Source organism: Oncorhynchus clarkii, chromosome 17 (genome assembly GCF_045791955.1).
Source record: "Oncorhynchus clarkii lewisi isolate Uvic-CL-2024 chromosome 17, UVic_Ocla_1.0, whole genome shotgun sequence".
Classification (NCBI taxonomy): Eukaryota; Metazoa; Chordata; class Actinopteri; order Salmoniformes; family Salmonidae; genus Oncorhynchus; species Oncorhynchus clarkii.
In genome coordinates this window covers 60,863,002-60,876,776 of record NC_092163.1, presented here as the reverse complement: position 1 = coordinate 60,876,776, position 13,775 = coordinate 60,863,002, and the positions used below count along the sequence as shown (strand labels likewise).

General features: G+C 43.7%; 1 protein-coding gene across 12 annotated transcripts in view; it reads left to right on the top strand.

The window, feature by feature from the left end:
* The window catches only part of LOC139371215 (membrane-associated guanylate kinase, WW and PDZ domain-containing protein 1-like), a 173,765-nt gene that overhangs the window by 142,973 nt on the left and 17,017 nt on the right, over positions 1 to 13,775 (top strand). For all 12 annotated transcript variants that reach the window (XM_071111409.1, XM_071111408.1, XM_071111407.1 and 9 more), the window contains 3 exons: positions 13 to 104; positions 4,699 to 4,891; positions 11,455 to 11,769. In XM_071111409.1, the coding sequence (XP_070967510.1) occupies positions 13 to 104; positions 4,699 to 4,891; positions 11,455 to 11,769 (600 nt within the window). The remainder of the gene's footprint in view (positions 1 to 12; positions 105 to 4,698; positions 4,892 to 11,454; positions 11,770 to 13,775) is intronic.

Genomic DNA, 13,775 nt, shown 5'->3' with positions numbered 1-13,775 from the left:
CTCTGGTTGCAGTGCCTGACTTCCAGGAGCAGGACATCTTCCTGTGGAGAAAGGACACGGGCTACGGGTTCAGGATCCTGGGAGGGAACGAGCCAGGAGAACCGGTGAGTTGGAGGATTCAACCATACACCAACATCACTGCTCAGTATACATCTACAGTTGAAGTCGGAAGTTTACATACACTTAGGTTGGAGTCATTAAAACTTGTTTTTCAACCACTCTACAAATTTCTTGTTAACAAACTATAGTTTTGGCAAGTCTGTTAGGACGTCTACTTTGTGCGTGACACAAGTCATTTTTCAAACAATTGTTTACAGACAGATTATTTTACTTATAATTCACTGTATCACAATTCCAGTGGGTCAGAAGTTTACATACACTAAGTTGACTGTGCCTTTACACAGCTTAGAAAATTCCAGAAAATGATGTCATGGCTTTAGAAGCTTCTGATAGGCTAGTTGACATCATTTGAGGTGTACCTGTGGATGTATTTCAAGGCCTACCTTCAAACTCAGTGCCTCTTTGCTTAACATCATGGGAAAATCAAAATAAATCAGCCAAGACATCAGAAAAAAATTGGTTCATCCTTGGAGCAATTTCCAAACACCTGAAGGTACCACGTTCATCTGTACAAACAATAGTATGCAAGTATAAACACCATGGGCCCCGCAGCCATCATACCGCTCAGGAAGGAGACGCGTTCTGTCTCCTGGAGATGAATGTACTTTGGTGCAAAAACTGCCAATCAATCCCAGAACAACAGCAAAGTCCATGTGAAGATGCTGAAGGAAACAGGTACAAAAGTATCTATGTCCACAGTAAAACGAGTCCTATATAACCTGAAAGGCTGCTCAGCAAGGAAGAAGCCACTGCTCCAAAACCGCCTTAACCTCTCTAGGGCCATCTGGCCAACATCCAGTGAGGTTGCAGAGTGCCAAATTCAATTACAGAAATGCTCATTATAAAAATTCTGAAAACAAAACATATTTTACATAGGTTTAAAGATTAACTTCTTGTAAAACCAACCACAGTGTCATATTTATAAAATACTTTTCCGCGAAAGCATACCTAGCCCAGAACATAGCCCAGTTGACAAATTATTACAAACAGTAACCAGCCAAGCAGAAGCGTTACAAAACTCAGAAATAGAGATAAAATTAATCCCTTACATTTGATGATCTTCATATGGTGGCAATCAGAAGATATTCATTTACTCAATAAATTATCCTTTTGTTCGATGAAGTCTCTTTATATCCAAAACCTCAGTTTTGTTTAGCGCGTTTTCTTCAGTAATCCACAGGCACAAACTCAGTCAAAACAATCAGACAAAAAAATCAAAATTGTATCCGTAAAGTTCATAGAAACATGTCAAACGATGTTTATATTCAATCCTCAGGTTGTTTTTTTAGCCTAAATGATCTATAATATTTCAACCGGACAATAACGTCGTCAATATAAAAGGTAAACAAGAAATGCACATGCGTCTGAAAAAACTCTGCGTCACGTTAGGGTCCATTCGTTTAGACTGGTCTTACTCCCTTATTTATAAGAATACAAGCCTGAAACGATTTCTAAAGACTGTTGACATCTAGTGGAAGGCATAGGAACTGGAGTCCCAAGTCAATAGATACTGTAATGGCATTGAATAGAAAACTACAGAACCCCAAAAAATATACTACTTCCTTAATGGATTTGTCTCAGGTTTTTGCCTGCTAAATCAGTTCTGTTATACTCACAGACACTATTTCAACAGTTTTGGAAACTTTAGAGTGTTTTCTATCCAAATATTCCAGTTATGCATATCATATCTTCTGGGCCCGAGTAGCAGGCCGTTTAATTTGGGCATGCTTTTCATCCAAAATTCCAAATGCTGCCCCCTACCCTAGAGAGGATAAGAAAGTCAGACTACGGTTTGCAACTGCACATGAGGACAGAGATCATACTTTTTGGAGAAATGTCTGATAAAACAAAAATATTACTGTTTGGCCATAATGACCATTGTTATGTTTTGAGGAAAATGGGGGAGGCTTGCTAACCGAAGAACACCATCCCAACCGTGAAGCATGGGGGTGGCAGAATCATGTTGTGGGGGTGCTATGCTGCAGGAGGGACTGGTGCACTTCACAAAATAGATGGCCTCATGAGGAATGAAAATGATATGGATATATTGAAGCAACATCTCAAGACATCAGTTAAAGTTAAAGCTTGGTCGCAAATGGGTCTTCCAAATGGTCAATGACCCCAAGCATACTTCCAAAGTTGTGGAAAAATGGCTTAAGGACAACACAGTCAAGGTATTGGAGTGGCCATCACAAAGCCCTGACCTCAATCCTATAGAAAATGTGTGGGCAGAACTGAAAAAGTGTGTGCGAGCAAGGAGGCCTACAAACCCGACTGTTACACCAGCCCTGTCAGGAGGAATGGGACAAAATTCACCCAACTTATTCTGGGAAGCTTGTGGAAGACTACCCAAAATGTTTGACCCAAGTTAAATAATTTAAAGGCAATGCTACGAAATTCTAATTGAGTATATGTAAACTTCTGACCCACTGGGAATGTGATGAAAGAAATAAAGGCTGAAACAAATCATTCTCTCTACTATTATTCTGACATTTCACATTTTTAAAATAAATTGGTGATCCTAACTGACCTAAGACAGAATATTTTAACAGGGATTCAATGTCAGGAATTGTGAAATACTGAATTTAAATGTGTTTTGCTTAGGCGTAAGTAAACTTCCGACTTCAACTGTGTCTATAGGTTTTATTTTAAGTATGTTTTTAATCTTGGATTGAACACTCATTCTCCATTTATTAGCACATATATTTATCATGTTTTTTAATATATATTTACCATCATTGAATGCCATATTTTACATTCCAATTTGATGGTTATAAACGCTTCTGTTGGAGCCAGCTGAATCAACTTCAGCAGCAGTGTTGGTCTGTGTGTGGCAGTGGTCTTTGCTCCTCTGTTGGAGCCAGCTGAATCAACTTCAGCAGCAGTGTTGGTCTGTGTGTGGCAGTGGTCTTTGCTCCTCTGTTGGAGCCAGCTGAATCAACTTCAGCAGCAGTGTTGGTCTGTGTGTGGCAGTGGTCTTTGCTCCTCTGTTGGAGCCAGCTGAATCAACTTCAGCAGCAGTGTTGGTCTGTGTGTGGCGGAGGTCTTTGCTCCTCTGTTGGAGCCAGCTGAATCAACTTCAGCAGCAGTGTTGGTCTGTGTGTGGCGGTGGTCTTTGCTCCTCTGTTGGAGCCAGCTGAATCAACTTCAGCAGCAGTGTTGGTCTGTGTGTGGCGGTGGTCTTAGCTCCTCTGTTGGAGCCAGCTGAATCAACTTCAGCAGCAGTGTTGGTCTGTGTGTGGCGGTGGTCTTTGCTCCTCTGTTGGAGCCAGCTGAATCAACTTCAGCAGCAGTGTTGGTCTGTGTGTGCCGGTGGTCTTTGCTCCTCTGTTGGAGCCAGCTGAATCAACTTCAGCAGCAGTGTTGGTCTGAGTGTGGTAGTGGTCTTTGCTCCTCTGTTGGAGCCAGCTGAATCAACTTCAGCAGCAGTGTTGGTCTGAGTGTGGTAGTGGTGGTGGTCTTTGCTCCTCTGTTTTTCATCTCTTTGCTGCAGCCTCAATCAGAGAGAAAAATATATCTCAGACAAATTTTGCTTTCTTTTAGAGGCCAAGTTGTTGGTTCTCGTAAGCTGGTCTTTACCTCTTTTGGAGAAGGAAAATAATGACACACGAGATTTAGACCGGTTGTGCAGCTGTTGGTTCCACTTTTCTGTGCTCCATTATTTACTTGACAAATACAGAACACTCCAAATGTGCACTTATAAATCATTACAATTTTAATAAAAATACAGCTGTAGACAGAAGTCAAAGATCAAACATCAAACATACAACCGATGTCTCTCCTGAGTTCTGCAAAATAGGGAATGTCCAAGGTGCTTTTAATATGCTTGCAGTCAACCCCTAGTGATGTAACTGCCTACGTCACTACCTTCTAGTCACGAGACCAAGCCCATGCATACACAGTTTTACAAACTTGCAAGAGAGATACAATAGTTCCAGTGTTTTCTAAGTGCTCAGCAGTAATTTTCCACTCCACAAGTTGCTTTATAGTGGTAAATCAGACTAGTCTCTTATCTCTTTCACTCACCTGCAGGGTTCTGTGTCTATGAATCTCTTTTAGCCTTGATGCGCTTTCTCACAGACCCCTGTTTTGACTGCAATAACACACATCTCTCAGTTTCTTTATAAGAGGCAAAGACTAGAAAATAATAGTGGAACAATATTAAACCTTATAATGAATATATATATATATATATATATATATATATATATATATATATTTTGTTAATCTGTAGTCTAGGACCCTATAAATGTAGTGGGGGAGGGGTCTTATAGCCCTTCCCCTTCTATTAATACAACATAAGCATAATCAATTATTATAATACATCAAACATTTGCTTCAGCTCCTATCATGACCCCAAGTTGACCCCATCACAGCCAAGCGGAAAAACTGAGTTATGTTAGTGCTGCTGGAAAAAGAAAATCTTACCTGTCAATATCTCACCTTGATGTTCTTTTACCATCTACTGTTGATTGACCAACAACCTCTCCTATCACCCCCCTCTTCTGTACTCGCCTTTTCTCTTATTTTCTCTTTCTTTCTCTTCTCCCCTACCCTCCCATCTTCTTCTCTCCATAGATCTACATAGGCCACATAGTGAAGTATGGGGCGGCGGATGAGGATGGACGCCTGCGTTCAGGGGATGAGCTCATCTGTGTGGACGGCACGGCAGTGATGGGCAAGTCTCACCAGCTGGTGGTACAGCTGATGCAGCAGGCCGCCAAGCAGGGTCACGTCAACCTCATTGTGCGACGCAAGACCGGCTACGGAGGTAAACACAGCTAGTTAGACATGGACACTATGTTTTCCAGTGTGATTTGCAATGAACACCTTCAAAGAACAGCTACAGTGGGGCAAAAAACATATTTAGTCAGCCACCAATTGTGCAAGTTCTCCCATTTAAAAAGATGAGAGAGGCCTGTAAATTTCATCATAGGTACACTTCAACTATGACAGACATAATGAGAAAAGAAATCTAGAAAATCACATTGTAGGATTTTTAATTAATTTATTTGCAAATTATGGTGGAAAATAAGTATTTGGTCAATAACTAAAGTTTATTTCAATACTTTGTTATATACCCTTTGTTGGCAATGACAGAGGTCAAATGTTTTCTGTTAGTCTTCACAAGGTTTTCACACACTGTTGCTGGTATTTTAGCCCATTCCTCCATGCAGATCTCCTCTAGAGCAGTGACGTTTTGGGGCTGTTGCTAGGCAACACGGACTTTCAACTCCCTCCAAAGATTTTCTATGGGGTTAAGATCTGGAGACTGGCTAGGCCACTCCAGGACCTTGAAATGCTTCTTACGAAGCCACTCCTTCGTTGCCCGGGCGGTGTGTTGGGGATCATTGTCATGCTGAAAGACCTAGCCACGTTTCATCTTCAATGCCCTTGCTGATGGAAGGAGGTTTTCACTCAAAATCTCACGATACATGGCCCCATTAATTATTTCCTTTACACGGATCAGTCGTCCTGGTCCCTTTGCAGAAAAACAGCCTCAAAGCAGGATGTTTCCACCCCCATGCTTCACAGTAGGTATGGTGTTCTTTGGATGCAACTCAGCATTCTTTGTCCTCCAAACACGACGAGTTGAGTTTTTACCAAAAAGTTATATTTTGGTTTCATCTGACCATATGACATTCTCCCAACCTTCTTCTGGATCATCCCAATGCTCTCTAGCAAACTTCAGACGGGCCTGGAAATGTACTGGCTTAAGCAGGGGGACACGTCTGGCACTGCAGGATTTGAGTCCCTGGCGGTGTAGTGTGTTACTGATGGTAGGCTTTGTTACTTTGGTCCCAGCTCTCTGCAGGTCATTCACTAGGTCCCTCCGTGTGGTTCTGGGATTTTTGCTCACCGTTCTTGTGATCATTTTGACCCCACCGGGTGAGATCTTGCGTGGAGCCCCCGGTCGAGGGAGATTATCAGTGGTCTTGTATGTCTTCCATTTCCTAATAATTGCTCCCACAGTTGATTTCTTCAAACCAAGCTGCTTACCTATTGCAGATTCAGTCTTCCCAGCCTGGTGCAGGTCTACAATTTTGTTTCTGGTGTCCTTTGACAGCTCTTTGGTCTTGGCAATAGTGGAGTTTGGAGTGTGACTGTTTGAGGTTGTGGACAGGTGTCTTTTATACTAATAACAAGTTCAAACAGGTGCCATTAATACAGGTAACTAGTAGAGGACAGAGGAGCCTCTTAAAGAAGAAGTTACAGGTCTGTGAGAGCCAGAAATCTTGCTTGTTTGTAGGTGACCAAATACTTATTTTCCACCATAATATGCAAATAAATTCATAAAAAATCCTACAATGTGATTTTCTGGTTGTGATTTTCTGATTTTCTGTTTTTTATGTTACACAGTAGTAACATCAGCAGCAGTCTGTCCAGTAGTACCATCAACAGCAGTCTGTCCAGTAGTACCATAAACAGCAGTCTGTCCAGTAGTACCATAAACAGCAGTCTGTCCAGTAGTACCAGTAACGGCAGTCTGTCCAGTTGTACCATCAGCGGCAGTCTGTGCAGTACTACCATCAGCGGCAGTCTGGCCAGTAGTACCATCAACATCAGCCTGTCCAGTAGTACCAGTAACGGCAGTCTGTCCAGTAGTACCATCAGCGGCAGTCTGGCCAGTAGTACCAGTAACGGCAGCCTGTCCAGTAGTACCATCAACAGCAGTCTGTCCAGTAGTACCATCAGCGGCAGTCTGTGCAGTAATACCATCAGCAGTCTGTGCAGTAGTACCATCAGCAGCAGCCTGTCCAGTAGTACCATCAACAGCAGTATGTGCAGTAGTACTGTACCATCAGCAGCAGTCTGTGCAGTAGTACCATCAGCAGCAGCCTGTCCAGTAGTACCATCAACGGCCGTCTGTGCTGTAGTATCATCAGCAGCCTGTGCAGTAGTACCATCAGCAGCAGCCTGTCCAGTAGTACCATCAACAGCAGTATGTGCAGTAGTACTGTACCATCAGCAGCAGTCTGTGCAGTAGTACCATCAGCAGCAACCTGTCCAGTAGTACCATCAACGGCCGTCTGTGCTGTAGTATCATCAGCAGCCTGTCCAGTGGTACCATCATCAGCAGCCTGTCCAGTAGTATCATCAGCCGCAGTCTGCCCAGTAGTACCATCAGCAGCCGTATGTGCAGCAGTCCTGTATCATCAGTAGCAGTCTGTGGAGTAGTACCATCAGCAGCAGCCTGTCCAGTAGTACCATCAACAGTAGCCTGTCCGGTAGTACCATCAGCAGCATCCTGTCCAGTAGTACCATCAGCAGCTGCCTGTCCAGTAGTACCATCAGCAGCCTGTCCAGTAGTACCATCAGCAGCAGCCTGTACAGTAGTACCATCAGCAGCAGTTTGTCCAGTAGTACCATCAACAGCAGTATGTGCAGTAGTACTGTACCATCAGCAGCAGTCTGTGCAGTAGTACCATCAGCAGCAGCCTGTCCAGTAGTACCATCAACGGCCGTCTGTGCTGTAGTATCATCAGCAGCCTGTCCAGTGGTACCATCATCAGCAGCCTGTCCAGTAGTATCATCAGCCGCAGTCTGCCCAGTAGTACCATCAGCAGCCGTATGTGCAGCAGTCCTGTATCATCAGTAGCAGTCTGTGGAGTAGTACCATCAGCAGCAGCCTGTCCAGTAGTACCATCAACAGTAGCCTGTCCGGTAGTACCATCAGCAGCATCCTGTCCAGTAGTACCATCAGCAGCTGCCTGTCCAGTAGTACCATCAGCAGCTGCCTGTCCAGTAGTACCATCAGCAGCCTGTCCAGTAGTACCATCAGCAGCAGCCTGTACAGTAGTACCATCAGCAGTAGTCTACTGGACAGTAGACAGCGGCAGTCTGCCCAGTAGTACCATCAGCAGCCGTATGTGCAGCAGTCCTGTATCATCAGTAGCAGTCTGTGGAGTAGTACCATCAGCAGCAGCCTGTCCAGTAGTACCATCAACAGTAGCCTGTCCGGTAGTACCATCAGCAGCATCCTGTCCAGTAGTACCATCAGCAGCTGCCTGTCCAGTAGTACCATCAGCAGCCTGTCCAGTAGTACCATCAGCAGCAGCCTGTCCAGTAGTACCATCACCAGCAGTCTGTCCAGTAGTACCATCACCAGCAGTCTACTGGACAGTAGACAGCGGCAGCCTGTCCAGTAGTACCATAAGCAGCATCCTGTCCAGTAGTACCATCAGCAGCATCCTGTCCAGTAGTACCATCAGCAGCTGCCTGTCCAGTAGTACCATCAGCAGCAGCCTGTCCAGTAGTACCATCAGCAGCAGCCTGTCCAGTAGTACCATCAGCAGCAGTCTGTCCAGTAGGACCATCAGCAGCAGTCTGTCCAGTTGCACCATCAGCAGCACTCCCATCAACAGCAGCCTGTCCAGTAGTACCATCAGCAGCAGTCTGTCCAGTAGTACCATCAGCAGCAGTCTGTCCAGTAGTATCATCAGCAGCAGTCTGTCCAGTAGTATCATCAGCAGCAGTCTGTCCAGTAGTATCATCAGCAGCAGTCTGTCCAGTAGTATCATCATCAGCAGCAGTCTGTCCAGTAGTATCATCATCAGCAGCAGCCTGTCCAGTAGTATCATCATCACCAGCAGTCTGTCCTGTAGTACCTTGCAAAAGTATTCATCCCCCTTGGCATTTTTCCTATTTTGTTGCATTACAACCTGTCATTTAAACAGATTTTATAAGGATTTCATGTAATGGACATACACAAAATAGTCCAAATTGCTGAAGTGAAATGAAAAAACATATTTAAAAAATAAATGTAAAAAACGAAAAAGACCCTTTGCTATGAAGCCCCTAAATCAAATCAAAATCAAATCAATTTATATAGCCCCTCTTACATCAGCTGATATCTCAAAGTGCTGTACAGAAACCCAGCCTAAAACCCCAAACAGCAAGCAATGCAGGTGTAGAAGCAAGGTGGCTAAAAAAAATCCATAGAAAGGCAAAAATCTAGGAGGAAACCTAGAGACGAACCAGGCTATGAGGGGTGGCCAGTCCTCATCTGGCTGTGCCGGGTGGAGATTATAACAGAACATGGCCAAGATGTTCAAATGTTCATAGATGACCAGCATCGTCAAATAATAATAATCACAGTAGTTGTCGAGGGTGCAGCAAGTCAGCACCTCAGGAGTAAATGTCAGTTGGCTTTTCATAGCCGATCATTAAGAGTATCTCTACCGCTCCTGCTGTCTCTAGAGAGTTGAAAACAGCAGGTCTGGGACAGGTAGCACGTCCAGTGAACAGGTCAGGGTTCCATAGCCGCAGGCAGAACAGTTGATACTGGAGCAGCAGCACGGCCAGGTGCTGAAAGAGAGAATTAGAGAGAGCATACTTAAATTCACACAGGACACCGGAGAAGACAGGAGTAGTAAGATCTGGTGCAAAAGTCACATAATTAGTTAGATTGCACACAGGTGGACTTTATTTATGTGTCACGTGATCTGTCACATGATCTCAGTATACATGCACCCATTCTGAAAGGCCCCAGAGTCTGCAACACCACTAAGCAATGGGGTACCACCAAACTAGCGGCACCATGAAGGCCAAGGAGCTCTCCAAACAGGTCAGGGACAAAGATGTGGAGAAGTACAGATCAGGGTTGGGTTCAAAAAAAAATCTGAAACTTTGAACATCCCACGGAGCACCATTAAATCCATTATTAAAACATTTAAAGAATATGGCACCACAACAAACCTGCCAAGAGAGGCCCACCAAAACTCATGGCCCAGCAAGGAGGGCATTAATCAGAGGCAACAAAGAGACCAAAGATAACTCTGAAGGAGCTGCAAAGCTCCACAGCGGAGATTGGAGTATCTGTCCATAGAACCACTTTAAGCCGTACACTCCACAGAGCTGGGCTTTATGGAATAGTGGACAGAAAAAAAGCCATTGCTTATAGAAAAAAATAAGAAAACATGTTTGGTGTTCGTCAAAAAGCATGTGGGAGACTCCCCAAACATATGGAAGAAGGTACTCTGGTCAGATGAGACTAAAATTGAGCTTTTTGGCCATCAAGGAAAACGCTATGTCTGGCACAAACCCAACAACTCTCATCACCCCGAGAACAACATCCCCACAGTGAAGCATGGTGGTAGCAGCATTGTCAGAATTGAAAGAATGATGGTTGGCGCTAAATACAGGGACATTCTTGAGGCAAACCTGTTTCAATCTTTCAGAGATTTGAGACTAGGACGGAGGTTCACCTTCCAGCAGGACAATGACCCTACGCATACTGCTAAAGCAACACTCGAGTGGTTTAAGGGGAAACATTTAAATGTCTTGGAATGGCCTAGTCAAAGCCCAGACCTTAATCAAATTGAGAATCTGTGGTATGACTTGAAGACTGCTGTACACCAGCTGGAGCAGTTTTGCCTTGAAGAATGGGCAAAAATCCAAGTGGCTAGATGTGCCAAGCTTATAGAGACATACCCCAAAAGACTTGTATCTGTAATTGCTGCAAAAGGTGGCTACAGAGTATTGACTTGGGGGGGGGGGGGTGGTGAATAGTTATGCACGTTCAAGTTTTCTGTTTTTTAGTTTTATTTCTTGTTTGTTTCACAGTAAAACAGATTTTGCATCTTCTAAGTGTTAGGCATGTTGTGTACATCAAATGATCAGCAGCAGTCTGTGCAGTAGTATCAATAACAGCAGTCTGTGCAGTAGTACCATCAACAGCAGTCTGTGCTGTAACATTCAGGCCTTTCACTGCTCCTGGCTCCATTTGTCTTCATCAGAGCAGTGAAGGGCCCGAGGACAGGGCTGATATTTGGAGGTTCATCCCCGCTGCTCTTCAACAGTCCATGGGTGTGTGGGAAAAATGTTTGTCAGAGGCGCTCATCGCTCCCAGCCTGCCCTTTAGCAGAATGAATAAAGGTTCATAAATGTGATGAAGAGGGTTCCAACCTTTCCCCATGCCCTCCACACACTCGCCTGTCTACCAGCCATTGATGAGAGTGCCCAGACAGAGGGCACAATGGTCTGTCAGAGGAGCGATGCCCTGTATGAAGCACTGCTTCAATGCCAGGAAATAAGATGGGAACCTTCTGTTGTGATGCAATCCGGAAGCCATATCTATAGATGTTTTGGGGGGAAATAGATCAAAGCGTGACCGTTGGTCAACAGGGAGCATGCTGCTCTTTTTTCCTTCCATCGGTGTGATCCTTAGTGGGTAGAGAGGAGCAGCGTTATCCATGTTGATTAGGAAAACCTTTCATTTTGTGTTTCATTTGGTGTTATGAGCTGTGTGCTGTTGCTGTGAAGTGTTGGTAATAGTTTGCTTCTTGTCAGTCTGACAGCGTTAATATCTGTTTTTCTCCTCTTCTTACACAGTGTCTAAAGGGGAGGGTGAGGTGCCCCCGTCCCCAGCCTCATCACACCACAGCAGCACCCAGGCCCCATCCTTGACTGAGGGGAAGCGGACCCCCCAGGGCAGTCAGAACTCCCTCAACACGGTCAGCTCTGGCAGCGGCTCTGGCAGCGGCTCCACCAGCGGCATCGGTAGCGGGGGCGGCGGAGGCTCAGGTAGTGCTGTGGTCAACACCGCCCTGCAGCCCTACGACGTGGAGATCCACCGCGGGGAGAACGAGGGCTTTGGATTCGTCATCGTCTCCTCAGTTTCCCGACCTGAGTCTGGCACCACCTTTGGTAAGACCCCCATGTAATCTCTACCTTACTATACTTAAATATAGGTAACACACAGGCATGCACTATACACACACACACACACACACACTCAACCTTTCTCTCAATATACAGTAGAACATATTTTTCTTAGTAACTAATCGCTGTTTGACTATTGGGTACTGTCCCTTCTATGCAAATGAGTTTCTGAATAGTGCATATTTCTGGCACTTACTTGGTGAATAGCTTTCATCCTCATTATTTTATTTTCTAGTGACTGGTGATCCTCTTCTATTTTCTTTCATTCTGTCAAGCAGAGACACTGTAACCCAGCCCAAAGAGCTGTAATATTTATACTGTCTTTCATAATTGATCACAAGTGAAAGCATGTTGTATAATTCAGATGTGGTCTGAAATAACAATGAATAGAATAAAATCAATACTATGGCTTGATAGGTTCTAATAAGTAGGCAGGGAGAGTTCTTTCTAGAGCGCCCGCTTAAAGATCTTTTTTATTATTGTAAATGGTTAAACTATCGAGAAGTATATGTGTAAAATGTAAGCCCACATTTAAATGTTGATTTATGTTTACATATTCGATTATTTTACATTGCACTGATTTCCTGTATGTGGACAGTATGTGTTACTACGTTGCTCTGATTTCCTGAATGTGCAGTATGTGTTACTACATTCCTCTGATTTCCTGTATGTGGACAGTATGTGTTACTACATTGCTCTAATTTCCTGAATGTGGACAGTATGTGTTACTACGTTGCTCTGATTTCCTGAATGTGGACAGTATGTGTTACTACATTCCTCTGATTTCCTGTATGTGGACAGTATGTGTTACTACATTCCTCTGATTTCCTGTATGTGGACAGTATGTGTTACTACATTGCTCTGATTTCCTGAATGTGGACAGTATGTGTTACTACATTCCTCTGATTTCCTGAATGTGGACAGTATGTGTTACTACATTGCTCTGATTTCCTGTATGTGGACAGTATGTGTTACTACATTGCTCTGATTTCCTGTATGTGGACAGTATGTGTTACTACATTGCTCTGATTTCCTGAATGTGGACAGTATGTGTTACTACATTCCTCTGATTTCCTGTATGTGGACAGTATGTGTTACTACATTGCTCTGATTTCCTGTATGTGGACAGTATGTGTTACTACATTGCTCTGATTTCCTGTATGTGAACAGTATGTGTTACTACATTGCTCTGATTTCCTGTATGTGTACAGTATGTGTTACTACATTGCTCTGATTTCCTGTATGTGGACAGTATGTGTTACTACATTGCTCTGATTTCCTGAATGTGGACAGTATGTGTTACTACATTGCTCTGATTTCCTGTATGTGGACAGTATGTGTTACTACATTGCTCTGATTTCCTGTATGTGGACAGTATGTGTTACTACATTGCTCTGATTTCCTGTATGTGGACAGTATGTGTTACTACATTGCTCTGATTTCCTGTATGTGGACAGTATGTGTTACTACATTGCTCTGATTTCCTGTATGTGGACAGTATGTGTTACTACATTGCTCTGATTTCCTGTATGTGGACAGTATGTGTTACTACATTGCTCTGATTTCCTGTATGTGGACAGTATGTGTTACTACATTGCTCTGATTTCCTGTATGTGGACAGTATGTGTTACTACATTGCTCTGATTTCCTGTATGTGGACAGTATGTGTTACTACATTGCTCTGATTTCCTGTATGTGGACAGTATGTGTTACTACATTGCTCTGATTTCCTGTATGTGGACAGTATGTGTTACTACATTGCTCTGATTTCCTGTATGTGGACAGTATGTGTTACTACATTGCTCTGATTTCCTGTATGTGGACAGTATGTGTTACTACATTGCTCTGATTTCCTGTATGTGGACAGTATGTGTTACTACATTGCTCTGATTTTCTGTATGTGGACAGTATGTGTTACTACATTGCTCTGATTTCCTGTATGTGGACAGTATGTGTTACTACATTGCTCTGATTTCCTGTATGTGGACAGT